Genomic DNA, 27,564 nt, shown 5'->3' with positions numbered 1-27,564 from the left:
GGGTGATGCAAAGAATCAAAAAGATTTTTTTTTTAAAGCCATCAGAGCAGGGGCCTGGAAGAAGGGAAACATCTCAGAGAGGTCAAGTTGGGAGAACTGGTACCGTGCTGTGTGGACTTACAGCTTCCAAAACTGTGTGCTCCATGGCTTCATTATGGGGGTGAGAAATGGGCTGAGTTGGGAAATGTTGTCCTTAGCTGGCTGGTCATGAGCACACCTGCCAGCGGGGAACTTCATCAGGAAAGGAGAGGAGAGGAGAGGAGGGAAATGTGTTCTGGACACATCAGCAGTCTCCGCCACACTTAAGAAAAATAAAAACGTAGATTCGGGGGATGGGGATACATTCCCTGCAGGATACCAGTATAAAATGATAATATGCCCAAATTATGTAGATGTCCTTCCTGAAATGTTTCTTAATTCTGCAATTATATCAGGTCCCGAGTGCCTTTCACAGAGAGGTAAACTGAGGCTTGCGGTAGCCGAGTGAGTAGTCTGAGGACCCAGGGCAAGACAGTAGGCAGCCCTTCTGCTCCTCATCATCTCTTCCTCCCTCCTGCTTGTTCCCCCAGCCTTTTCTGCAGTTGAGGGGCTGGATCTTGTTGTCTGCTTAGCTGGCTGGGGGTAATAGTTAACCGACTGTGTCAGCTTCAGTGGGAAACACCCAACTAAACTGAATCAGCATAGTTTTGGGTGTGGAAGACCCATCTGAGTAGGTTTGTCTCTTGAATGGTCTAAAAGGGAGACAAAGAAGGAAGGCTCACCTCTGTTTCCTTGGAGCTCCTCCAGTCTTCACCTTCACCTTGGAGATCTCCTAGCTTCCAGTGCAGACCCATCAAACTCCCACCTCAGACCCTCTGGCCTCCTGATATGGAATCGCCCAGAACAGCACAGTGAGCTCCAGGCCTTCAACTGGATCCTTCAGATCTCCGGTGCAAAGATAGACCTTTTGCACTCCTCCATACCTGACTCTGTGGCGGGGGGCATTGTACGCCTACCTTGTAAATTCTTATATATTTGCATATCTTGCTTTAAATCTGTAAGAAGGAAGGCTCACCTCTGTTTCCTTGGAGCTCCTCCAGTCTTCACCTTCACCTTGGAGATCATCTCCTGGTGGGGGTGTAATAGTTAACCGACTGTGTCAGCTTCAGTGGGAAACACCCAACTAAACTGAATCAGCATAGTTCTGGGTGTGGAAGACCCATCTGAGTAGGTTTGTCTCTTGAATGGTCTAAAAGGGAGACAAAGAAGGAAGGCTCACCTCTGTTTCCTTGGAGCTCCTCCAGTCTTCACCTTCACCTTGGAGATCATCTCCTGGCTTCCAATAGTTAACCGACTGTGTCAGCTTCAGTGGGAAACACCCAACTAAACTGAATCAGCATAGTTCTGGGTGTGGAAGACCCATCTGAGTAGGTTTGTCTCTTGAATGGTCTAAAAGGGAGACAAAGAAGGAAGGCTCACCTCTGTTTCCTTGGAGCTCCTCCAGTCTTCACCTTCACCTTGGAGATCATCTCCTGGCTTCCAGTGCAGACCCATCAAACTCCCACCTCAGACCCTCTGGCCTCCTGATATGGAATCGCCCAGAACAGCACAGTGAGCTCCAGGCCTTCAACTGGATCCTTCAGATCTCCGGTGCAAAGATAGACCTTTTGCACTCCTCCATACTGGACTCTGTGGCTGGGGGCATTGTACGCCTACCTTGTAAATTCTTATATATTTGCATATCTTGCTTTAAATCTATTTCTCTAGTAAGCACTGACTGATACACCGGGTTTTGGGAAAACAGAATGCAGACATGTTTTTCAACAGGGAAAACTTAAAACAGGGGATTGGTTGACAAGATCTTGGAAGTGAAGACTAAGGAAGGCAAAAGACACTGAGCAACCAGCTAGGAACTGCAGGAAGCAGCCACGACCCTTGTGACTGTGAGAAGATGAGGAAGAAATCTGGGTGATCACAACCCAGAAACTAGGAGGAGGATGAGCCCTGGGTAGCTGGCACCCAGGACGTCAGACCTCTGGGAAGGGGGTGAGTTGACACTGGTCTTGGGAAAGACCAGAAGCTGACATTCACCTTGGAAACAATGTAGAGCAGTTGGCTACAGCCAGCAGTTCAAAGAAGCAAGCCCCTTCCTCCCTCAACTCCCTCCAGCCTCCTCCAGGACCCACATTTGGTAGAAACTAATGGGATTCAGCTAACAGGGGATTGGTTGACAAGATCTTGGAAGACTAAGGAAGGCAAAAGACACTGAGCAACCAGCGAGGAACTGCAGGAAGCAGCCACGACCCTTGTGACTGTCAGAAGATGAGGAAGAAATCTGGGTGATCACAACCCAGAAACTTGGAGGAGGATGAGCCCTGGGTAGCTGGCACCCAGGACGTCAGACCTCTGGGAAGGGGGTGAGTTGACACTGGTCTTGGGAAAGACCAGAAGCTGACATTCACCTTGGAAGCAATGTAGAGCAGTTGGCTACAGCCAGCAGTTCAAAGAAGCAAGCCTCTTCCTCCCCTCAACTCCCTCCAGCCTCCTCCAGGACCCACATTTAGTAAAAACTAATGGGATTCAGTGGGGCAAAGCAGAAACAACATTTGTAGTCACAGCCGACACCATATAGCCGAGCACAGAAGGTAGGTTTGGAGCCAAGCAGAGAGAATTTAATGACTAACCAGAGACTTTGAGTGCACGTACAGCGCAAGCGTCTACAGACCTGAAGCTACCTTCTCTGAGCCAGTGGGACCAGGTATCTTGAGCGTCTGTCTTTTGATATATCGGCTTGGAGGGACGGGTTCTGGTTTAGATTTTTTTTAAAAGTGTCTCCCAAATTCTCATGTATTCAGAGGCAGGGCTTTCAAAAGGGCTCTCACTTTGTCATTAGCTGAACCCTTTGACGAGGTCATAAATATTGTCACGAAGACAGAGAGCTGGCTAACCCAGAATGCAAAAATAGTGCCATCACTTTGAAATAGTTTTCTTACAAAGTTAAATATGCATGTGCTGTACAACATGGCAGCCCTCACTTAGATATTTATAAAGACGAAAAGAAAACCCCTGCCCATGCCAACATGTCTATGCTCCAATGTTTGTAGCAGTTTTGTTTCCACACAAACTAGAAACAGCTCCAATGTCCATGAATTTGTGAATAGATAACAAACCATGGTATAGTCACAAAATAAAATACTCCTTGGCAGTAAAAAGAATGAATTACTGATGTCTACCTCAACATTAATGAATTTCGACAGCATTATACTATGTGAAAAAAGCCAGGTGCAAGAATTATCTACTCTGACTCTTTTAGGACATTTCAGAAAGGACAACAGAAAAATGCTAGAAAGTAGATCAGTGACCATCAGGCCTGGAGCTGGAGGGAGGTGACCAGCTGCAAAGGAGCAAGAGGAATCCTTGGGGACCATAGATGTGTCTTCCACCGTGGCTATGGTGGTAGTTACATAATTGTCAGAAACCACAGTGTTGTGTATTTTGAGTTGGTGAGTTTGATGAGCATGAATTATAGCTTGATAGAGCTGATTTTAAAAAAACCAAATAAAATGTTACTGGAAGAGGTACTTCCTTCTCTTGCTACCCATCCCACCAAGCATAAATCCAGCAATGTCACTTCTTACTGAAAACATTCAGAGGTGTTCTTTCCTCTTTGAATGAAATCCAGGCGAATACAGTGGCCTACAAGTCCATTTGCTCTGATTACTCCCTGCAACGCTTTGAGGGCCAGAAGCAAGAGCAGAAGAAGAGGTCCATACATCACGATCCTAATTCTGCACAGTTCCAAGTCAAGCCAAGCAACTGCCAAAGAGCAAGTTCCAACCTCCACTCTTGACAACCTGGAAGTTCAGGTTCAAACTAAGAGTCGCTTGAGTCCTTGGCATGCTGTGCCAGAAGCTGATGGCATTGACAGCCAGGCTGCAGCCTAAGTCCCTTCTCACCTTTCCAGCCCCGTCCCATCTAAAACTGAGGCTCCTTGCCAGGCCCCTGTGTAAGTTCATGTTTGCCAACCCCTGAGGGGCTGTTGCTGGAGATGGAACCAGGCAGACTGGATGTTAAGTATGTTTCTCCACGAATGGTACTTGGCTCTGTGCGCATGCAGGCGTGTGTGCATATGTGCGTGTAAGCTCGTGTGGTGTGTGTGTTTATTCAACAGCAGTGTGAGCTGCTTGAAGGCAGCTATAACTCTGCTGCCCGCTGCAACGCAGATGCTAAATGAATGCTGGTACAGTGAATGAGTGAACCAATGCTGGAATAGCAGTTATTAACAGTGCGAGTTTTGAAGCAGCCACAGTGAAGGTTCAAATGTCACTCTGACACTCACTTTGGCTTAATCTCCTAATCCCCTCCTAAAGCCTTCATTTCCTCCTCTCCACAACAGGGATAAGCATATCACTCATTGTATGGGTGTGGTGTGAGGATTAAATAACAATAATCAAAGCCAACGTGTACTGAACTGGACTGTGGGGCGAGCACTGTTTTAAGGGCTTTCCAAGTGCTGACTCACACGCAGCTCCCTGCAATGTTACGGGGGTGGATGGTTACACTGAGTGAACTCTCGGTGCACCTTGGCTGTTGTCATATTTATGATCGAAGGAGAGAAGGTCAGTATCACAAGCCGGGGACTCTCCTGAGTCCTTCTCAGACTGACCGATGGTAGTTTCCAGGAGACACAGTGGGTTCCAGCAGGGGACCATCTGCCCGGCTACCACACAACTCCTACCCTAGGCTGGACTGGTCCTTCTATCGCACTTAGCACATCTATCCTCGAGGTGGCGCTGCAGAGAGCGAGAGAGCCCGGCCGCCGAGTCGCAGCCTCAATAGAGGTGGTCGGGTTTCAACAACGCTGTGGTTAGTACCAAGCTTTTCCACCAGAGGGCTAGGCAAGAGTGGATGACAGATAACGGGGTGGGAAGAGAGAGGTGGATGTGATTGGTTGTATGATAGAGAGGAGCAAGGGCAGGGGAGATAAAGAAGGGAAGGACCAGGTCATATGAAGGAAATTTTCATCTAGAGCCTGGCACATAGTAGGTGTTTGGCACATAATAGGTGCTTGATGCATTTTTGAGCAGACGATTAGTACATAGATCCTATGAGGCAAATGTTATTATGACCATTTGGAAAAATAAACAAGGAGAGTCGTGGTCTGGGAGGCGTGCGGTAGAGCCAGGGCGTGTGCGCTCCAGAGTCAGTCGGCTTCCTGGAGGAGGGTGGGCGCCCTGCCTTCAGGACAGTTGCTGTCTCGCTGGCTCCTTCCACACCCTTCTTGCCTTCAAATGCTGTCCCAGGCCTGCCAGGGCTGCCTATTTATGGCTCAGGGATGAGGTCCAGCAAAACTCCCCTCATAAATTATAATGGCAAGCACATGTGGGCCAGGATTGGGGAATTCAGTGTGAGAGAGATCCCCAGGAATCTTGCTCAGTGTAATCAGGGATTTTCCTTCTCTTCCCCAGGAGAGCAGCTGACGCAGACAGTGGGCATCTGCTGGTCCCTGAATGAGCACCTGGCCTCTCCAGGTCCTGCGCTGAAGCCTTGGGCCCTGACCACTTCTGCTTAGAGGCAGTTTCTTCACCCCCACATGGGGCTCTTATCTGTGCACCTGGCACCTCCACGAGGAAGGTATGAGAGGCGCTGTGCACCCTGAAATCTGCACATCCTTCCCTTGTTTAGGCTCTGGGTGCATATTCAGCCTGCCCCGTGTGAGAAGATTATGAAGGGGCATCCGTGCAAACACTCAGGACGTGCAGAGATGCTGCCCCCAGCATTAGCTTTTGAGTCCTTGAGTCTATCTTTTCAGCATCCCATGCTTTCTGTCACCTGCTTCAGATATCAAAGTTGACAGTTTGGGGTGTGCTCTCAAAGCAACCTGGAGGGAAGGGAGACCCCGGTGCTTTCTTCTGGGAATTAAATGTACAAACTGGTAAGGTGGGCTTTGGGCTCACAGTTGGAGACACTCGATGGTGTTTTCATTTGGATGGAGAGAGGAGGTTATCAGAAGTTGGTTATCAGAAGTCTGTTTGGGAGAGTTTGGGGGGGGGTCTCTGAGGGAGAGGGACTTACTCAGAAAAGAAACACTAAATAGCATGGCACAGGGGGTTGAGCTCTGAGGAGCAGAGAGCCAGATCTTTATTTGTTCCTCTTTTTATATCCTACACAGTGAGCTGCTACATGTCACTAGTCACAAGCTACATTAATTGTTACAGAAGGTAAAACCTTACAGAGGTTATACATGGCAACAGTAAATTTTGTTTCTAGAGCCAAGGTATGGCAAGCATATGTCTGAATAAACGGACTCAGGGAGCCGTTCTTTCCTTATCTACAAGGATCAGAGAGTACCTGGGACACTGCAAGTGCACGACTGGGAGATCATCCTTGATCTCTTGCTGTCAGGACTTCCTCACAACTCCGTGAATGCACACACAGGTCACCCAGCGGTCTCCTGCACTGAGACAATTCCAACAGAAGAGGTCAAGTCAGGCGTCCTTTCGTACCTGCCCCGAGGCAAACACTTGCCTAGGAAATGTGCCAAGAATCTGGCTTCTCTTCCGGATCATTCTGTCCCCTGAAGAGGTGACAGCAGCCAGGGGGCGCCTAGAGTGGGAGAGTTGGCAAAGGGACAGGGGAGAAGGCCAGGAACCCCTACACAGCAGCAGGATTGCCACCCACTGCTGACAGAGTGTCTGGTCTCAAATTACACTGTATCAGAGCTCTGGCATAAAATTAGCAGCAATGTTCTGTGTGAGAGCAGCCAGAGAAATCCTCATATTCAGCAGAACCAGGCAGGCGCAGAAGAGAAAGAAGGAAGCTGGGAGGGAAAGGGACACACCTGCGTCCCCCGCTGCAGAGGTGGCTGCCCCGCTGCTGAATCAGGGTCACAGGAGAGCTCTTGGGGTAGAGGGGAGGTTGGGATGAGGGGAGGCAAGATCGGGGGAAACCTGGAGTCGTGAACTTGAGGAATTGTCTCACCTGAAACTCACACACACACACACACACACACACACACACACTGCAATTGAGGAACACGAATAAGAGAATTCCAGAGGTTTTACATGTTTCATACATTTTTGGCATTGTTTTGCCACAACCCCACTAAGTAAGCCTGTCTTTGCAGATGAATGAAGGAAGGTTCAAAGAGACTGCAGTGGTGTCCCCGGGACACGCCACTGAAACACACCTGTGACGATACCCACTTCAATTTGCAGGTGGATATTCTTCCTGTTCAGTGTCACCATCAGAGGACACGGTACAAACAGGTGCGCACATGCCTACACATAGTATGAGTTTATACACACGTGTGTGTTTTCAGCTACACACAAGATGCACTCGCAGCTTACACAAGCCCATGTCGTGCTCAACCGCACTTCCCCGCTGAGATGGTTCTGCCACTTCCTGTCCCTCCTGCCCGGTGCCTCCTTTCTGGTTGGCCCTGGCCAAATGCCTGTCCCTCTCTCCACTTGCCATGAACAGGCCTGGGCCACTGCTGCTCCATCCGTTGGTGCCTGCTGGAGACACGGCCTGGTCTGCGTCGTAGTTGGTATCATCTCTAGCTCCTCAGGTGTGAATCCCTCCACATGCTGCATCTGTGTGCTATCACATCCTTTATGCAACTCACAGTTCCAGTCCTGAGCTCCCCGAAGCCTCGGTGACTTCAAACTATTTTTATGCAACAGTTCAGCTGACCATTTCTGCACTGTGCAGGCAGCTTACACCTGGACCTTACACCGGTGCAGGTTACAGGCTTGAGGCTCTGGGAGGGTGTGGTGTCCCTCAACTCCTGTGGTGACCCCAGGCTGGCAGCAGAATTCTGGCCCCGTCATCGGTTCCGACACCCAGCTTCGAATTGGGAGCTCAGGTTCACATTCATGACAACAGAAGGACTGGTAGCCTGATCCCAGTGTCAAACTAGGCATTAAAATTTCAGCCGTTAGCGCTCTGGGAGGCAGAAGCAGGAAGACTAAAAGTTCAAGTATAGTCTGGGTGATTTAGTGACTTAGTGAGACCCCGTCTCAAAATAAAAACTAAAAAAGGGCAGGGGATGTGGCTCAGTATCAGTGTTCCAGGTTCAATCCTTAGTACTGCCAAAAAGGAAACAAAAAACCTCAACCCAATAACGTGTACCAAGCCCTGCTATTCCCGTGGGCTATGTGGGCTGTGATCCCCTCTTACTTGTATAATTCCCTGGTCCCTCTCTTCAAACCTGAAAATTACATGTTCTTGTTTCTGAGCTGGGATTTGTATGCTTAAAATACCTAAAATCATGTCACCCAGCATTTTATGCACTCGGAGTATCACGGGAAATTTCACCTTCTGTTCATCCTGACATCTTGATTTCCCTCTGCAGTTCAAACCAGTACCCTTCTCCCTCTTTCTGCCTTCTTGTCCCCTCCTTGAACTTCCTCCACTTCTGTGTCAGGCTTTCAGGGAACCCTCAAAAGGTGCTGGTCTCAGTGGCGCCCACCGCCCTGCCTGGCTGGCTGACTTCACTGGGCCAGGGGTGCGGGGCTGGGCACACGGCAGGTCCCATCCTGAGCATTCACGCTCCACCCTGGGCTGTGTGGGGGACAGCAGGCCCCCTGGGGTGGCTGGGTGGAGCGAGGACAAGTTTCAGAGGAAGGACTTGCGACTACCAGCAGCTCTGTTCTCGAGCAAGACAGCCCACGAGGGCCAAGGTTGGGTCCTGTCCCACTCCTGTTGTCTGGGATGTGAGAGATCTGGGGGTGCTGCAGGCCCCCCTAGGCTGGCTTTGTCCCCACAGACCCCTGTCCAAGCACAGCATCGGTTTAGGGCACAGGGGCAGCAGGCTGGGCTGTGAGAAAGGCCCATGGCAGTGAAGAGTCCCCTGCTGCCTCCTCTCCTCCCCACTCTGCTGTTTTTCTGCTCTGTGTCCACGACGCGTGCGTACGCTCGGGTGTGAATACGAGCGTCTGAGCGTGTGTGACAGTGGGTTCCCAGGGTGACCGCGCTTCCTGCAGGTTCTCATAGCCATGCGCACCAGCAGGAGCTGTTCATCCATTCTCCGGGCGGCCGGGTGTCGGCAGAGCTGCAGGAGCACCGTGGGCTTCCCGGCCTGCAGGGGCCTCACTTCGGGGGATGGGTCCGGGAAGGCCTCACCAAAGGGCGGACTTCCAGACAAGACCTGCGGGGGCCGGGAAGATGGCATTTGTCGCAGAGGAAGCAGCACACAAGCAGGCCCCGAGGAGCGGCCCTGGGTCCTGGCGGGGAGGGAAGAGCGAGTGTGGCAGAGGAGGCAAAGCACACGGGGCTGTGGGACTCCCGAGGCTGCAGGGCCAGGGGTGGGGACTCCCTCCCAGCACAGGAGGGTTGTGACCAGGTTTCCAAAGCTCCCTGTGGCTGACAGCCCCGAGGAAGGGCAAGCTGGGCATGGGGACCGAGGTCAGTGCGGCCCAGGGTGCGTGGGTAAGGTGCCCAAACCAACCTTCACACTCTAGCATGACAGAGGTGGGGGAAGCAGGGAGGCCTCCTTGGAGGAAATGGCATCGGGCTGCACCTAAGGCGTGGCAGGCAGCGGGGAGCCTGCGTGCTGGGCCGGGAGGAGAGCGGGGCAGAGGCTGGGCAGCATGGGAGGGAGGGTCATCTCGTGCCAGAGGATGGGCAGTGGCTCCTCACAGTCACTCCCCCTGCAGGCTAGGCCAGCACCAGGACTGGGTCTCTGGTAGGGTGGGGGCTCCCGATGCTCTGCCAAAGCCTGGAACCGGAGGGTGGCCACTTCCCCAACTGCTGTGCATCTGGGTAGAGTGACAGGAAGTGCAGGCCCAGGGTGGCTGGAAAGGACTCGGGTGACTGGGGAGGAGGAGCCTGAGCTGGGGCCCCAGGAGGCAGGGTGGGGCCTCCTCAAGGCGGCTCCTGGGGACTCCCGGGATCACAGGCCACAGCCAGACACCGGGAGCCTGGAGGAAGTGAGAGGTGACGTCCTGGAGCACCCATTGCCATGGCCCTGGCCCAGCAGCTGCGGGCAGAGAGGTGAGTGTGGGGCACCCCCTCCCGGCCTCCCCTCTGCTCCCTGCAGGCCTTGGTGTGGAGCAGAGGTGAACCCTTCTGTTGCCCCCTCCCACGCACAACTTGAGGTGCTGGGTTGAGTTTGAACGTGAAACACGGAACTGTAGCTCTTGGAACTGTGTTCAGGAGCCTTGACGTAATGACTCACCGGCCTCAGGCACGACGAGGACAGAGAAGCTCAGAGAGCGGTAGTGACTTGCCCAGGTTGCACACCTCTTTCAGCCCAAATGTCACCTCCTCCGCAATGCCTTCCCTGACAGCCCCTACCTCTGCTCTCTGAACCCTTGCACTGTTTGCTTTTTCTACACAGTCCTTATATCGCTGGTGTCACGTTATATTCTCCCTTTTTGTTTTTATTTCTTTGTCCTTGCCATTATCTTTATCCATTTGTCCGTTTTGGCCAAGGCAGTGATATAGAACAGCACTGGCCCAGGAAGAATGGGGTAAATGTCACTAAAGTGATTAATGCATGGATCGCTGAACTAAAGAATGGCTTAGATCCTTCTAGGCCAATGCTACCATCATACAGATGGGAAAACCGAGCCCCAGGGGAGGACACAGGATTTCCCTGGGGCTGAGTAAGTGGCAGGACTGGGCCTTACCTCTCAGTAGCCAGACCTGCCACTCCCAGCTCTGGGGACCCTGAGGTCAGAGTGCGGCTCCTGTCCCCTGGATAGGAACAGCAGTGATATTAGGGGCAAGTGCCTACATTAGCCACTTGAGTGCTGTGGGACAGAGGCCAGGCCCAGTAGGAGCAGAGGGTCCAAGGCAGAGCCTGGGGCTGGAAGAGGAAGCAGGGGAAGAATTTCCCAAGGTCTAAGGTCAGAAAAAGGGCTCAACCCTGTGAAGGCGGCAGGGGCAGCGAGGTGCCTGCCTAGAGGTGGGCGATCCCAGTGACTTCCCGTGGCACCCAGGGGCCGAGTGAGGTCATCTGGATTCCAGATCCTCTTCCCCACAGGTGCTCAGGAGAGACAGTGAATTCACTCCCCCAGAAGCAGCAGCAGCTTGGGGCTGGGCCACTTCCTGCTTCAGCAGATGATGCGAGGACTGGCCCACAGGACTGTGGGCTTCCTGCTTCCCATACTGCCCCTCTGACGGAAACCTTAACCCAGGGAGCAACACCCCGACTCCCTCCCTCATGGGCCTCCCCGCGTCTCCAGCGCTTCTGGGAAGCTGGGCCCCCTCGCTCTGCCTGAGGCCACAGCAAAGGACACACCACAAACTTTCCAGAACCCCGAGGTGTGACGATGGGCAGGGCCATCCCAGTGGTGGCTGAGAATTTGACCTCTAAGCCACATTCTGGGGATTATTGTGTGCCAGTGCCTTTCAGGGCCCTTGTGGTCCTCAGTCTGCCCTCCTGGGCCCCTCAGAACCTCTCAAGAATTGCACATGTGTCTTGAGCCCAGCATCCTAGCCCAGTAGGACCTGAAGCCAGCGAGGGAGCGGCTACACTGGGGGAGCCCTGCTGGGCTCGCTGTGCCAGTCCCCCCCCACCCAGCTGCCTCCTTGTTCCCTCGCATGCAGCCTGGCCACTGTCATACTCTGACAGAGGTGGCAGCTGTGTGTTGAGCACCTACTAAGTGTCTAGGGCCCTCCTCGGCCCTGGGGACACAGTGTGGGCCGAGTCCCGCCCCCGTGGGGTTTAGCCTGTGCTTGCAACAGGGGGGGCATCCTGACCAGCCTGAGACAGTACTTCCATTGTCCCCACTTTGAAAGGGGTGGAAGGGGCTGGTGCACAGAGAGGCATCTTCCCAGGGTCCACACTGGCCGTGGTCCAGCGGGAACTTGTCTTCACAGAGCTAGACCGGAGCCCTGACCAGCGTCCTGTGTCTGCTCAGATCTGCCCTGCTCAGCCTACCTGTCGGCGACCTCCATCCCAGGAAAAAGCTGAGGCTCCTCATAGCGGCACAAAGACGCCCCCTGTGGGGCTGGGAGGACTGAACAGGAAGCCACCCTCAGGGCACTCAGCCCAGGGTCAGGCCTGTGCTTAACGCTACACAGGGTTTGCTAAGAAAGGGACCATTGCACATGTGGGCTTCAAGGAACCTGGGTTTGTCCAAGTCCACCCACAGCTGACGGGGGCTTTCAGTGACAGTGTAGCTGTGTTCTGAGAGAATATTCTGGAACCAGGCTGACTGGGCTCAAATCCCAGCTTCTGATTTCCTTGGGCAAGCTAGTTAATCTCTCTGTGCCTCAGTTTCCTCATCTGTAAAATGACAGAATCCTCTCAGAGGAATTCTGAGTGTCCAGCGCACAACCCGGAAGTAGCTTGCTGTATGCAGTTAGTGTTACCCAACTTGCTCAGCCAATAGCTGCCCAGAGCTGTTTGGCCTCTAGTAACTTCCGGGCCCTCCCCATCTTGCTACATTTGAAAGGTTCATGAAATACACAGCCTGTGGGGAGAAAGTAGAGATAGCAGCTCCTCCTAGGGGAAGAAAGTGAGAGGGAAGGTTGCTCAGCAGCCACAGAGTTCCCAGAGGCTCAGGGCAGGGATTTCTCCCTCCTGCCCACTGCTCCCCTGAGTCACTTTCCAGTGGTGACCATGGTCTCACCCACGTGATGGGTGCAGCCACTGATGCAGACCTGGATGTGGGCAGACCAGGTCACATGGGGAAAGCATGGACTGGGACGAGGGCTCCTGCAGTCCCAACCAGCAATGAGCCCTTGAGTGTGGGGTCCACCCCATCTCCCAACTGTGCGGACAGAAGAATCACAGCTGCTTCCTGTTTCCGCCTCTGTGCACAAGGGGCCGAGCCTCCCTCGTTCCTCTGCTGCCTACATTCTTACCTCTGTCCCACCCGGCCCTCTTTTCCACACCAGATGGCTGTCGCCTCAGCCACTCCACTGAGCTCCACATATGAACCCCAGCCTCCTGCTGGGCACCGACAAGCTGCCCCAAACTGAGTCCCTTACCCACCTGAAATGTGGGCATCACCTTGGCATTGCTCTTGCTTTCACCTCCACATCCAAAAACTGCTCACACCCTGCTGGTCTCAATTTGCAGACTGGTAATGTGTCCCTAGCAAAGGCATTAGGCTGCAGGAGAAAGAGGAACTGAGAGGGGCTTAAACAACGAACAGGGTATGTTTTGTCACATAATAAAAAGGTCAAATTCAAACTACCGCTGGTTACGCCAGGACTAGCATCCCAGAGACTCATTTGCTTTTCTTCATGTTTTTGCCTCATGGACACAGTGAGGCTGCTAGTGATCCAGATGTCACATTTGCTTTCAAGGGAGAAGACCAAACCAGCCTTGCCCATCTCTCCAGATCAGTAAAACAAACATTTGAGAAGCTCCTGCACCAGACTTCCTCTTAGGTCTCATTGGCCAGAGCAGGTCACAAGGCCATTCTGTGCTGCTAGGGGACTGAGAAACAGGACAGGATTATTATGTTTGGTTCAGACAAGCATGACCTGTCACCTCTGGTCTAGGCACACGGCCACTTTGAACAGAGTTGACACTTAGCCAGGAAGAAGCAGGAACACAGCAGATACTAACAGCCTGCCAAGTGTCTGCCGACACCATCCCTGGTATAATTAGCCATTTCTGTGTGTGGCTCTGTGTGGGTCAGCTTTGTGTTACTATGAGACAATACCTGAGGCAAGTAGCTTATAAGGATAGCAGGTTTAGCTAGGTCCACGGTGCTGGAGGTTCCAGTCTGAGCTCTGGGCCTCCGGCGAGGCAGAGTACATCGTGGCAGGAGCACATGGCAGACCAGACCACTTACATCAAGGGCCAGCTGTCAGCAGAGACTCAGGATGAACAGGGTCCCCTTCAAGGTCATGGCCCAGTGACCTAAGGACCTCCACCGAGGCCCCGCCTCCCGAGGGCCCACACAACCTCCCAGTAGCCCCACTCTGGGGACAAAGTCTTTATCCGTAGCCCTTTAGGGGGCTCCTCCAGACCACAGTGGGATCCCAGGGTACTCTGTCCAGGATAGCTGTGGCCTTGCTTATCCCGGAGACCATCCTGGTGACCCATCCACTGCACAGCGGCCTGTTAGACCAAGACCTGGCCAGCGCCACCTGTCCCTCATCTTCTCGCCCTCACCCCCAAGGCCTGCTCCGTGTGTGTCATCTCCGGGTTCCCAGCACCCGCGGGGGCCTGGCACAGGGAGGAGCACCCATGAGGACTGCAGGCTACTCCATCAGCCTTCTCTGCACCGGCCTCACACCCAGCAGGCTTGGAGCTCAGCGGTGATAACCAGGATCCTTCCCTCTTCCCGCCCTAGTGACTTTGAACAGCTTCCGGATGACGTGGCCGTATCAGCCAACATCGCCGACATCGAGGAGAAGAGGGGCTTCACCAGCCACTTTGTGAGAACGACCCCTGCCCCATGGCCCTCCGGCCTGAGTCTCCAACTCGTCATCTCTTGTCTCTCCATTTTCAAGAGGGCCGACTGGCCCCTTTGGGGGACGTTGGCCAATCTCTGAGACTCTCTCCCCGCTGCCTCTCGGGCGGGACTGCTGCCGGTGCCCAGTAGGAACAAACAGAGGGAGGGTCCAGGAGGAGGACTTGGGGGACCTGTGGTGAGGATCCAGGGGAAGAATCCAGGCGGGTCAAGGAGGTGTCTGAAGGGATCTGGAGGGGATCCAGGGAGACCCTTCCGGAAGCGGGGGAAAGGCAAGGGGTTGGGGAAAGGGTTGGGGCTGCCGCTATACACAGGTGGCTCCGTGAAGGGTTACCGCCCAGTGCAGCTCTGTGGGGGAGCCCCCACTCTCTCCGTGTGACCTCTGAGCCACCAGCCTCTGCCTTCCAGCTTCGCTCCGACCTAGAGCCCCTGCCCTCCCCTCTTCCACCCTCCTAGGTTTTTGTCATCGAGGTGAAGACAAAAGGAGGATCCAAGTACCTCATCTACCGCCGCTACCGCCAGTTCTACGCCCTGCAGAGCAAGCTGGAGGAGCGCTACGGGCCAGAGAACAAGAGCAGCCCGACCACCTGCCGCCTGCCCCCGCTCCCAGGTGGTTGCGCCAGGCTCCCCCTGCAGCTCCCGACTCCACCACGCTTTCACTTCAGCCCACGTGGAAACCATTGCTTTGGCCTGGCAGTGGCGACCACGGACCCTCCCTTTCTGCTGCCACTTCCGTCTTCCAGGGCTCTACCTTGGAGCTCTTGACCCCTACAGGCTTTTGCTTATTTTTAATTCCTTTTTTGTAGTACTGGGAGTTAAACCCAAGCCCCAGGGCATTCACACCATGCTACATCCCCAGTCCTTAATTTTTTATTTTTGAGATAGGGTCTTGCTAAGTCAAAAAATTGCTGAGGCTGGACTTGAACTCCTGATCCTCCTGTCTCGGTCTCCCAGAGTGCTGGGAGGACAGGCGTGCACCACCACATCCAGGCCCTGATGGCTTTTTCAGCCTCCCTAATTCAGCCACCTACCTCCCGGGTGGCCATTGCACGGGGCACGGCCACACCTGTCCTCTCTGCCTGGGGACAGGAATCCTCCCTCTGCCTCCTTAAGCACACAGGGCACCTGCAGCTGCCCTCTTCCTCCACTCTGCCTCCAGTGTCCTGTGGCTCACCTCCCTGCCCTGGCCCTCCGGGAAGTGCAGCACCACAGTCCCGTTTGGGGACAGCCCCCTTACCCACACCTTGCCCTCCCTCCCTGCCCGCCTGTCCTCATCCATACCTTTGGCAGCTCCAAACCCCTCTAACTTCACAGCTCTTGCACTGCCTTTTGACCCCTGAGAAAACCCAGCACCCGTGTGTTAAGGGGGTGGGCTCAGCAGGGTCCTCCAGGTCCTGCAGGACAGGCCTGCACCCTTCCCAAGCCTCCGAGACCCTGCCCAACTTCCCCTTCTTCCCAATGCCCCACTGTGTACAAACCCCCTAAACCACCTATCTATCATCTATCACCTATCTATCTATATCTATCTCTATCTCTATCTCAATCAATGACCACATTCAGCTCCAGCCTCTCATTTCCCCTCTGTTCCTTGGGCTGCAAGTAAGGAGGTGGGGCTCACCCACCGGAAGTGACTTCTCCCCTAGCACCCTGTCCTAAGGGGTACAGCTGTGGGCAGAGCAGGCAAAGATCCTGCTCCCTTGGAACACACACAAGAATATACAGCACGGATGTCAGCAGTGGATGGTGCAGGTCAGGGGAATGCAGCTGAGTGGTGGCCAGACTGCCCACCTCATTGCCATGGAAAGATAAAGGGAAACTCTGAGCCAGAGATGGGGCCTGGCACTTCAAGGATGGCTCTGAGGATAGTTCTTCTCTCCTTAGCCAAAGTCTACATGGGCGTGAAGCAGGAGATAGCGGAGATGCGGATCCCGGCCCTCAATGCCTACATGAAGGTATCTGCAGCCTGTGGCCTGTGCTGGGGAGGGCACTGCCTGTGTGCTGTGGGAGGTACCACCCTGGCACCATGTGGGAAGTGGCTGGCTCTCTGGCTCCCATGGCCCCATCTTTAGTCCTTGAGGGCCTGGTTTGGGGAAAGAAGCTGGACGAGCGTTTAGGGTTCTATAGGTTAGGCCAGGAGCAAGGAAAAGGTACAGGGAGCCACGCTTTGAATGGATAAATCTTCAGTTAGCAGTCCAAGCCCACCGGTGAGGGTACAGTGTGAGCATACTGTGGTAGACGAGGGCCGATGCTTGCCCCGAGGTGCCCAGCGGGAACAAGTGCGGGGTGAAGCCGGAAATCACACGGAAGCAGGGATATGCCCAGGTCAGGGGCAGGACGGCCCAGGTCAGGGGCAGGACGGTCCAGGCCACGCCCACTGAGGCAGCTCTTTGCGCCAACTAGAGGAGGACGCCCACCCCCAGGCTGACACGGCCCCTCCCTTAAACTCAGGCTGGATTTTAGCTGCACTTGCTGTTCTGTTTGGACACCCTGGTGTATTCCCCAACCTTCAACCTATCCACATCCCTAAAAATTGGGACACGGGGGTAGGAGCTTCCTAAAGGCAGAGGCGGGGTCTTCCACAAAGGACTCTGAGCCAAGAGTGCCTGGTCACTGGCTATTGTTTTCGTCCACGAGCCCGCTGGCGGAACAAGGTTCAGGGGCCGGACTGGGAGGGCAAGGAGCGGAATCACGACAGAAACTTCCGGAAGGTTTCTGGAACGCTTCCGCTTTATTCCGGAAATGCACAGGCTTATATTGGGAACCATGGGAGGAGCAGTCACGTTTGGCGATATCTTATTGGCCAGACATGGCGGAGTGATTTTTCTTGGGTGAGGCAAAAGAGTCATGGACTGGGGCAGAGGTGTAGCCGGTTGGACCCAGCATCTACGCACTTGGGCGAGTTAGCTCAGCCTTAGCAAGGTCTTCGAGTTAGCTCAGGCGACAGGAGTGCGGCTCAGCTGGCCCAGCCAGGCTTGAACTTCTCCCACAACCAGCGGCATTCAGGCCATGGCTTCAGAGCAGCCTCAGGAGGGAGGGGAAGGAAACTGTCTTCATAGTCTTCAGGTGTCCTCACAACTGAAGAGCACTGAACTGGGAGTCTCGTCGTCGCTTTGATGTAGACGGCTGGGTGACGTGGGTTGACTTGACCCTGCTCTAGAGAGGTTTCAGTTTTCTCACCTGCAAGCTGGGCCAGCACCTCCTGCCTCTGGTTAGGATCTGTGGAGAAAAGGGTGGGAAGGTGCTCTGTGAGCTTGAATCTGCTTGTAACAGCTCCGACTCCTGGCAGAGGGAGGAAGCAGGGGGGCCGCAGCGGGCAGCAGGGCGGAGAATGGGCAGCCACAGTGGTTGCAGTAATTCTGGGCTCTGAACAAGGAAGAGGGAGGGAAGCCAGCGGCTGCAGCACTGGAGGCGCTGCCCTCAAGGGGGCGCTGTGACCACTGCTGGTGGCTGAGGCTCTAGTCTGCTGCGGGCTGGTAGAAGGGTGACGCTCTGGACTGAGGAGCAGATGGGAAGAGAGGCTGCAAAGCTAGAGGTTTTTGCCTCACAACCAATCTTAGCAACCAGCCTCCCAGGGGATCCTCTCTCTGCTTTTGTCTGATTGGGGTCCTGCAAGCCTTCAGGGCAGTGAAGCCGTCCTATCCTGCACTTGCACACCTTCAGAGATGGCGAGCTCACTACCAGTCTACCCGGATCAAGGCTGCTTGTTCCACTGTTGGATAGCTACTAGTAAAGCCCGATTCCTTATAAATCTCACCCCTGGACTTACCCCGTCCTCATGAGGACCAAGAGTCACATGGTCACGACAGCTCACTGGGACGGTGTCGGTTCTTTGGCAAGCAGAAGGCTCTTGATATACCTTTGTGGGGGTAAATGGATCATTTCATTTAATCCCCTCCAAAACTTGTGAGTTTGCTACTATGACCTCCATTTACAAATGGGGGGAAAGGGGGACTGAGGGGTGAAGATACAGGGTGTCACAGGGCAGTTGGATAGGACTTGAGCCACACCTGCCACTCCAGGCTTTGACTTCTACCCAGCGGGCTGGGATGTAGTAAAATGACAACACACACGAGAATGGTTGGTGCCTAGATGCCTAGTAGTGAGCGCTAGTTAGTTATTAACCCTCATGTAACCCCACCGGGAAGAGACTATTCTTGTCCCCCATCATTAATGAACATCAGGTCACCCTGCAGGTGAGCAGTAGAGCTGGGATCCTGACGCCCCTGCCCTCCCTGGGTCCCAGCCCAGTCTTTCCAGGCTCCAGAACCCCAGTGCTTCTGGGGTGATCCCCTGTCCTGCATTCTTTGGGTGACTCCTATGCTGTGGCCTCCAAACCCTCCTCTGAACACGTGGGACAGGGCGGTGGAGGGCGTGGCTGGGCTCCCCGCCAGGCTGAGGCTCCAGGACCTCACAGCATGGGGGCGTGTAGCCAGCACAAGTGGAGCGAGGAGTCTGGGGCTCAAGTTCCCACAGTGCCGCTTTCCAGCTCTGCCCCTGAGCCGAGCCCTTTGGCTCTCTGGGCCTCAGTTTCCCCAACTGTGAGATGAAAATGACAAGAAGCGTTTTGAGAGCTGCAGTGCCACGATCGGTTGTCAATTTGGTTATTTAGGGAACTAAGAGGTGGGCTTCAGTGGCTGATGGCTCTGGGTGCCTCAGCTCTTTCACTCTCTAGGCTGTGTGGCCTTAGACTGGTCCCTTCCCGCTCTGATCCTAAACGAGGCAGACAGAGGCTACGTGTGTGGTGCTCAGCTCAGTGGCTGGCACAGTCAGCGCCAGGTCGTGGTCCCCATCCTCACCACTGTCGTTGTTTGGGGGACCTTTAGGTGTTTCCAGATAAACTTCCCTTGCGCCAGGGGGGCCCCTGCTAACCTAGTGCCCAGGAGCAACCTTGTGAAATGTTACCTCCAGCCTGCTGAGTTTCGGAAAGAAGCTGCTTTCTATCATCAGGCATAAGATACGTTTGTGGAGACCGGAGGGCTAGCAGCAGGAGGCGGAGGCTGCACAGCTGGACTGGCTTCCCCATCTTCCTGCTGAGCCCTGTCCCACCTGCTCGCCCCACAGAGCCTCCTCAGTCTGCCGGTCTGGGTGCTGATGGACGCCGATGTCAGGATCTTCTTTTACCAGTCGCGCTATGATGCGGAACAGGTGCCGCAGGCCCTCCGCCGGCTCCGCCCTCGCACCCGGAAAGTGTGAGTAGCTGTACATGGTCGGTGCCTCCTGCCCTGGGAAGGGAGAGGGAGGAGGGCCGGTTCTGCTCCTGGATGCTCCCGCACAGTTTGGCAATTGGATGAGTCTGGAGAACCAAATTTGGGGCTATAGGGAGTGTGTTTTGCTGTGTGATGGTCAGGTGTGGAGGTCGAGGACCAGGATGGTGGCCCGGAAGGGTCTGGTGCCACGGCAACTGCTGGGGGTTGCTAAGGCTTCCTGGAAAGAGGAGGAGCTGGCCGGGAGAGAGACACTCCATGCAAACTGTCCCTCCTCAGACACTTTGTCCCTAATATTAGGGTTCCCCTGGGCCAGCTGCGGCCTGGCCCTCCAATCAGGGGACGCTGCTGCTCCCCACTGCCAACAGGAAAAGACTTACCACGCCCTTCCTGCCCTGCCCCAAGCAGAAAATGCTACCCATACTCCCAGCCACTGGCTTCAGCCACCCAAACTTCCAAAGCCAAGTCTGCTGATTGTAAGAATTCCAGGGAAGAAGCAGGCGTGGCTTCCACACCAGTAATCCCAGTACTCAGGAGGCTGAGGCAGGAAGATTATGATTTGGAAGCCGGCCTGGACAACTGAGGGAGGCTTTGTCTCAACAAAAAACCAGAAAAGGCAGGACAGGAGATCCAAGCCCAGCCTATACCTCCCAGCTCTCCTCTTTGCTCCAGCAGTGTCTCCTGCTCTCAATCAGCACCTGATGTCACCCCTGTGTACCCAGAAAAGTGTGGCCTGAGCCCCAGCTGTGTCTCACAGAACAGGGCTTGTCACATCTCCAAGCCTTTGTTTCCCCAGCTAGAAAATTTAGCGGAGGGTAGCTGTCAGGAGCAGGAGAAAGAACAGTGGTGGAGGCTCCAAAAATTGAGGGGGCCAAGGGAAGGTCCTTCATCCTCTTCCCAGCCCCCTCAGCCTCGCTTCTGGGCTCACACAGGGGAGAAAGTCCCACCTCCAGACTGCCCGGAGAGCGGCAGGAGAAGCACAGGGGAAGGACAAGTTCTTGCGGTGCTGCGCTTTAATGTCCTCTCCCTCCCTGCCTGTCCTGCCCCTCTGAACACAAAGACAGGAGAATTGGGAAGCTGACCGGTCCCTCCTCCCTGTCCACAGCAAGAACGTGTCCCCACAAGGTACCGGCTTGGACCACCTGGCGGCCCCACGTGCAGAGGTACCCCCACCACAGTGGCAGTCGGGGGTGGGTGAGGGGCGCCTCCATCCCACTGAGGGGAGAGCAGAGACCAGCAGACAGGGTCCGGGGCAGGGGAGAAGGCTCCTCAGGGTCAGCACCGCCATGAAGACTGAAGTCTCAGAAGTGACTCAGATAAGACTTTGTCCCTCAGCTCGCAGTGTGCTGGGCACATACCTACAGATGGTGCGGGCAGTGCCTGGGGGACAGCAGCTGGGTCAGGGGAAGCCGGAGCATGCACGTGCTCCAAGCATCACCATCCAGGGCCAGGTTCCTCCACTAACAAATGGAGAAGCCTCAGATCAGGGAATTGCCCGCTTGAGCCTCAGTTTCCTCACTTGTGTATGTGCGGCCGAAGCGAGCACATCCTCACTTGTAAATAGGACACGAAAGGATGGAAAGAGCTTCAGGAAGAGCTTGGTGAACGCCTGTTCCCTACACACCCTGCTCTTCTCCCCAGGCCCTGTTCGATTTCACGGGGAACAGCAAGCTGGAGCTGAATTTCAAGGCTGGAGATGTGATCACCCTTCTCAGTCGGATCAACAAAGACTGGCTGGAGGTGAGTGGCAGGGGAGGAGGGAGGAGGGGGGAAGTGAGGATGAGGATGGGGTGCAGAAGGGAGAAAGAGGTGAGGATGGAGGTGAAAACACTTCAGGAGAGTTTGGCAAGGCCAGGGCCACTTGGGAAGGCCAGGGAAGGCCTTAGGAAGACCCCAGGTGATGACACCCTGGCAGGTTTGGGGAACCTGCGGGAATCCAGGCCCTAGGGAGAGAAGCATAAGGTGGAAAGAGAAGATGCGGGAGTCTGTGACCTTCCCTATGGTTCTAGCTCCAAAGCTCATGTCCCTTTGGGTACAGACATTTGCTCCCTGAGCTTATTTCTTGGTCTTCCTAGCAACGGCACTATTGACCTTTGGAGCTAGACAGTGCTGGCGAGGGGCATTCCTGTACAGCCTGGGGTGCGCAGCAGTATCCCTGCCCTCCCCATGAGGTGTCAGTTGCGACAGTCATACAGGTCTCTAGACATTTGCTCGTGGGGACAACATCACCCGCGGTGGAGACCCTGGTCTGTGATGTGGGATAACATTACTCACCTTGCAGGTAGCAAAACAGATTGCAATTAAGAGTGTGAGCCCTAGAATCCTCCTGCGTGGGTCATTTCCTAGCTCCGTTTCTGATGGTCTGCTCATTTGTTTTGCTTTTGAGTGTCTTGCCAGGTGGCCCAGGTTGGCCAGGAACTCGTGGGCTCAGGTGATCCTCCCACCTCCCAAGTGGCCCAGACTGCAAGCATGCACCACGACAACCAGCTCCTAGCTCTGTTGTGCAGTAGCCTTGTGGACTTTTGGGAACTCACCTGGCCCCTCAGTGCCCTTTCCTGTAAATGGAGAAGCACTGACAGGTTCCTCCCAGCTTCCTGGAGGGATAAGGAGAGGCAGATGCACAGGGCTTGTTCACACAGAGCCTAGGTGCCTGATGTCTGGCAGGGTCCTGGTGTGACTTTGATAAAACTCGGAACCTGCTCTAGTCTTCACTTTGTCCCAGCATGGTCCTAGAAGAGGGACCCATAAGGACTCTGTGAGAGGACGGAGGGGGCCACATGCAGAAGTCCTGGCCTTTTGTGTCAAATCCCATTGTTATTAAAGAGATGCTCTTTGCTTAGTGCCCCTGGGCTGTGTCTGAAGGAGGTTCTAGGATACGCCGAGGCAGGGCCAGCTCCAGTGGACCATCGCCACTGGGGGGTAGGGTGGGGTCCCTGGTGTCTAGAGGCTGGAGAGGAAAAAGAGGCATCTGGTGTAGGTCCTGGAGCGCCATTGCAAACAGCTGGCTGCTCTCACGATCGCTGGAGGGCCCACTCTGATCATTCTGCAGAACGAGGAAATGCTATTGCCTTCCTGTTTTCTGGAAAGTCCTATGAGTCAGGGTGCTGGTCACCTTTTGGCCTCAGGTTACAGGGGCCAGGGGAGCAGGAAGCGGCCACTGTGGTCCTCAGCGTGTGCCTGCAATAGCTTGTGAAGAAGGCGGTCTTCCACCCTGCCGTCGGAAAGGTGGGCCCCCACATGCCGTCCGAGCAGGCAGGGAGAGAGGCCTGGGCTGGAGGGAAAGATTTCCGGCTGTTCAGTCACCGTAGGGGTGTCAGTGGTGCCTGGGGAATGAATGAAAGAGTGGGAGTCACCTGCAGGCCCCTCCACACCCCTTCCCATCCCTCTCTCCTGTCCTGTCTCCCTCCATCACACCTGCCACCACCTGGTCTCTACGCAGCCACCTGTGTGCCAGCTTCCACTGTAACAGGTGCTCCAAGCTGGCGCAGGCACTGATGTACCTTGAGTGCCCAGAGCCTGCATATAGATGGTGCTCAAGAAGTCTTGGTTGAAGCCAGGTGTGGTGGCTCATGCTTGTAATCCCAGCGCTCAGGAGGCTGAGGCAGGAGGATCCCTGTGAGTTTGAGACCAGCCTGGGCTGCATAGGGAGTTCCAGGTCAGTCTCAACTACACAGTGAGACCCTGTCTCAGAAATAAAACAGCCAAACAAAACAACAACAACAAAAGAAGCCTTGGTTGATTGAATGAACGAATGAGGGGCGATGGTTGCACTATTACCTCTAAGGGCATTCAGTGATCTTAACACCTGCCTCCAGGCCCCACCCCTTAAAGGCTGGAGACCACCAGCAATCACCTGGAGACCGACCCCCAAACACACGGAATCTGGGGACAGTCAGAGCCCATAGCACTCTCCCTCTGTTTGAGGGGAGCAGGATGTCGCCTGTTTTCCTCATCATTATGAAAGGCCTGGGGCTGCAAGCCATTGCCCTGCTCCCTCCCCTCTGCACACCAGGAGCCCCTTCTTCCTCTCCTTAGGGAACTGCCAAGGGAGTGACGGGCATCTTCCCAGTCTCCTTTGTGAAGATCCTCAAGGACTTTCCTGAGGAGGACGACCCCACCAACTGGCTGCGCTGCTACTACTATGAAGACAGGATCAGCACCATCAAGTTTGTGGCTGGCTGGGAGAAGGGGCTGGGCTACCTTTCCTGCCACTCCTCCAGTCTCTGTGCCCCATTCTACATTCTCATGTCGTCTGCTGACCGCTCCAAAGCCTGCTGTGGCTCCCACTGTCTTCCCAATCAGTCCAGCCTTATTCCCAGCCCACCCCCCCGACCTATGTTCCCACTCAGGCTGATGCCCCTCTCCCCTTCCTGTTGCCCTTAGGGACATCGCGGTGGAGGAGGACCTCAACAGCACTCCACTGTTCAAAGACCTGCTGGAGCTTATGAGGTAAGGGGCCCAGAGCAGAGTTCAGAGGGGTCACTGCCTGCAGGTCAGACTGGGGAGCACTGCTGGCCCCTAAGGTGCAGGAGTCTGAGTCCATCTTGCCCTCTTGCTGTGCTCCTGGCCCTGAAGGCTGAGCATTGTCTCCCAGGTGAGACATGAGCCAGAAGACAGCAACAGAGAGGCCAAGGGGCTACCTCAGGTTACACAGTGTGTGGCCAGAGATTCGCACTAGAACTAAAGTCTCTCTAGCTAACAGCCCTGAACTTGGACACAGTACTGTCAGGGAAATCACTGCTCCTCCAGATCCAGGGCATCACTGAATAGTTATTCCATGGAACAGTAGTAGTGTGGTTATATTTCTTACTATAAAAGTAAAGCCTACTCACACACACACACATGCATACACACGTGCGTCGTTTGGTGGATACACTAGAATTAAGGCGAAATGACTTTTGTCGGGCACCTAGTCCCCTCCCACGGTGATACTACCATAAACTAACATGGGAGCATCTTTGTCCCCATATTTGATGTCCCATCTGATTATTTCCTTGAGATCATAATCCAGAAGTGGAATGCAGGGATCCAAGTATGTGCAGTGGCACCCCTTGGGTCAAATTTCCTCTAGGGAGTTCAGGTCAATTTTTACTTCCACCACCAGGGGGAGGATACCTGGGCCCTGCAGCCCTCATCAGACAACCCGGTTCTCTCCAGGAGCCAGGTCCTCCTGCACAGCTCACACAGGGCTCTGTCTCTCAGTCTCTGTCTCCATCTCTCTCTGCCCCCACCTCTGCTCTACTCTGTGCCCTCCCAAGCCATTTTCTCTTCCTGTGACAATTCCTCAGCCCTAGCAAAATCACGTGCAGGACATTCAGGCTCTGCCTGTATTTATTGTGAAAATCCCTTCTCCCCTCTAGATCTGTTTCCCCATCTGAGTAGCACGAAGAAGCTCTTCTTAGACGCCAAGAGTCCATATCAAGTTCTGACCTCCTTTGGTTCTCAGATCCAAACTACAAGCATCTCCCTGCTCCTCTGCATAGGCCCAAGGCCTCTGGGTTCTCTCCTTGGCCCTTGGGTTAACCCTCACTTTCCCCACCCAGGAGGGAGTTCCAGAGGGAAGACATCGCCCTCAATTACCGGGACGCTCGGGGGGACCTGGTGCGGCTGCTATCAGACGAGGATGTGGGGCTCATGGTGAGGCAGGCACAAGGCATTCCCACCCAGAAGCGCCTCTTCTCCTGGAAGCTGCACGTCACCCAGCAGGACAACTACAGTGTCTACAACACGATGCCCCGATCCACTTGGAGATGAGAACCTTCTGGAAAGATGGGAAGGACTAAGAAGACCTCCAGGTTCAGAGGCTGTGAACCCCCCCTGGGCTTGATAGTGTGTTGTCAGTGTCTACACTTAACTCTGGATTAAATAAACCTTTTCATCTCACAGGGCCTGCCTGGGGAAATAGTTTCTTTTGGAGAGAGAGAGAAGTGAGATTAAAATACCATTGTCTGAGTATCATCTGTGGCCATTTACATCTAGCAGGGAGAAATCCAGGGACACCCATTCCGCTGCCTGCTGTCCCTTTGTCCCCTTGCCCCTCCCCCACCCCCTTTTCCTGGTACTGGCTGTCTGCTCCTGGGCCCCTGGGGTCCCTCTGATGCCCATCCTTGTTGTGTGATGAGCTCAGGACTTCTTCTGCCCCCTTGGTGCCATTGCCTGGCAGAGCAGAGGAAGATAGATGGATCTTGGTGCCAGTTGTCAGTACTGCAGATAGGGGTGAGGTCAGAGGTGAGCAAGGGCTTTGATCTTTCCGGAGATGAGGGGGAGCCCGAGTCACGAGGTCTTCTGTGAGCTGGAGCTCCTTCCACCCAAAGCCATCAGAGTTCAGCAGATGTCTCTTCCAGAATGGTAGTGTGAGGAGTGCGAGGGGCCCTCTCGCCAGTGAAGCACCCATTTAACACATGGAAGCACCCACTGCCAGCCAGTTGGAGTCTCTAGGGCATTAAGCAGTTGGAGGAAGACTTATTGGTGGAAGATCGCTGAATGTCAATGAGAAGAACCGACTCCACGGCCCATGAGCTCCAGCACGCTTCCACCTACGACCAGAGAAGAAGGGAGAAGGGGCAAGCTATGCCTTTCAAAGGCAAGTACTCAGTGACTTAATTCCCTACACTGGGCTCCACCTCCCAGGACCACATCCAGCTGTGCATTCATCAATGGGTTAATCCATTGACGCAGATCTAATCACCTCCCACAGCCCCATCTCTGAACACATGAGATTTGGGGAGGACATTTAAACCACAATAGATTCCACACAAAGAGGGATATCCTAAAACAACAAATCAACACCACCCCACACTCTAGTGTTCACGTAGAAGAGGCTGTCAAGAGGAAGATGTCACTCCAGGCGAAGCATCTTGCTTCCCTGCCCTAGTTCTGTTGTAGTGGTGCAAAGGTTCTGCCGGTGGAGAGAGATAAGACTGAAGGATGGAGAATCCCGTAGCTTTACCTGAGGGAACTGACTTTTGGAAGGAGACTTGAGGCATTGTCACAATTAATGGAAATCTCAGTGGACAGAAATTAAGAGACTAATAGCTCCAAGATAATAATCACAAGAAATGAAATGCAAGGTCATAAATGCAATGGAGATCCGAGGAAAGATACAACCAAGTTTAGCTTCTCTAGGATTACAGTTATCCTTGGGAGTTGTAGAAGACTATTTCTGCAGGTGGCACCCACTTAGGAGAAATCAGAGTAGGAACAGTGGCAGACTTAAAATAATTCTGTAAACCGCATGCAGATCTATCAGAAAAACACACTTAGCCATAACTTCTGATGAAACAGTGGATGCATAGTAAGATACTATCATTCACAGATTCTTAGGAAGCTGAAATTATGTTCATTTCCTGGTGGTCTAGAAGACTGTGTGCAGTGTGCGCTGTGCATGCCCATGGCTGCTTGCTCTCAGGAATGAATGGAGAAAGAAATTCTGAACAAACATGAGACAAAATTATAAACACTCCAAGCTGTGAAAGCAGTCTCCAACCCACAAACACAATCCAAGATGAAGGATAAAACTATTTGGAAAAGGGACTTGGGCACAACCATTCACCAAGAAGTGTCTTGTGGAGATCCAAGGGCAATTCCTAGGAACAAGCTTTAAAAACTAAGGAGAAAAATTCTAAACAGGGACATCAGAGGCAGCTGCACACTGTGAGGAAAATCAATGTTACAAAAATTAGTTCATCTAAGACAAATGACCAATCAATAATAGCAGCATTAAACCCCAGAGGGATAAGGAGGATTTATATCCAAAGTCATTATAATTTGTTATCTAAAATAGTCAATTCTCTACAAACATAATTATGAGAATTTCAAAGAAAGAAGAAAGTAGTACCTATCTATGGGAGGGAAAGTATCAGGCAACAGAAACTGCCTGTGAGGAGGGGCTAGATATTGGACTTAGCTAATGAGGACTTCAAAGCATATATAAATGTGTTCAAAGTACTGAAAGAAATCGTGTTTAAATAAAAGAAAGAAAGGGGCAGGATTTGGCT

General features: G+C 53.8%; 1 protein-coding gene and 1 long non-coding RNA gene across 5 annotated transcripts; both read left to right on the top strand.

Annotated features, from left to right (window-relative positions):
* The first annotated feature begins 2,199 nt into the window (after positions 1-2,199).
* LOC104854965 lies at positions 2,200-8,032 on the top strand. Of its 2 annotated transcripts, none has more exons than XR_778255.1 (3): positions 2,200-2,737; positions 3,662-3,985; positions 5,448-8,032. It is a non-coding gene; the product is annotated as an uncharacterized LOC104854965 (long non-coding RNA). The 2 variants fall into 2 exon arrangements; XR_778257.1 differs by having other exon boundaries at positions 3,662-4,053.
* Positions 8,033-8,042: 10 nt separating this feature from the next.
* Positions 8,043-25,451, top strand: Ncf4 (neutrophil cytosolic factor 4). Of its 3 annotated transcripts, none has more exons than XM_010613678.3 (10): positions 8,046-9,975; positions 14,244-14,328; positions 14,820-14,973; positions 16,245-16,315; positions 19,425-19,552; positions 20,628-20,730; positions 21,209-21,307; positions 23,603-23,733; positions 23,951-24,016; positions 25,111-25,451. In XM_010613678.3, exons 1-10 carry the CDS (start codon positions 9,944-9,946, stop codon positions 25,319-25,321), a joined length of 1,080 nt encoding a protein of 359 aa, XP_010611980.1. In that variant the 5' UTR covers positions 8,046-9,943; the 3' UTR covers positions 25,322-25,451. The 3 variants fall into 3 exon arrangements, with proteins under 3 accessions (XP_033622146.1, XP_010611980.1, XP_010611989.1); XM_010613687.3 differs by having other exon boundaries at positions 8,047-9,975; positions 20,673-20,730; XM_033766255.1 differs by lacking the exons at positions 23,603-23,733; positions 23,951-24,016; positions 25,111-25,451 and adding an exon at positions 22,693-23,178 and having other exon boundaries at positions 8,043-9,975.
* Positions 25,452-27,564: the final 2,113 nt, after the last annotated feature.

Source organism: Fukomys damarensis, unplaced genomic scaffold, assembly GCF_012274545.1.
Source record: "Fukomys damarensis isolate Sample0158 unplaced genomic scaffold, DMR_v1.0_HiC HiC_scaffold_19, whole genome shotgun sequence".
Classification (NCBI taxonomy): domain Eukaryota; kingdom Metazoa; phylum Chordata; class Mammalia; order Rodentia; family Bathyergidae; genus Fukomys; species Fukomys damarensis.
Note: the sequence above shows the minus strand (reverse complement) of the source record. Positions and strands in the feature narration are given on the sequence as shown.

What these genes read in the sequence shown, in the direction of transcription:
- Ncf4 (XM_010613678.3), top strand. Translation starts at nt 9,944, where the DNA reads ATGGCCCTGGCCCAGCAGCTGCGGGCAGAGAG. An exon ending in GGGGCTTCACCAGCCACTTT is followed by an intron (nt 14,329 to 14,819) that starts GTGAGAACGACC and finishes CCACCCTCCTAG; the next exon opens with GTTTTTGTCATCGAGGTGAA. An exon ending in CCGCCTGCCCCCGCTCCCAG is followed by an intron (nt 14,974 to 16,244) that starts GTGGTTGCGCCA and finishes TTCTCTCCTTAG; the next exon opens with CCAAAGTCTACATGGGCGTG.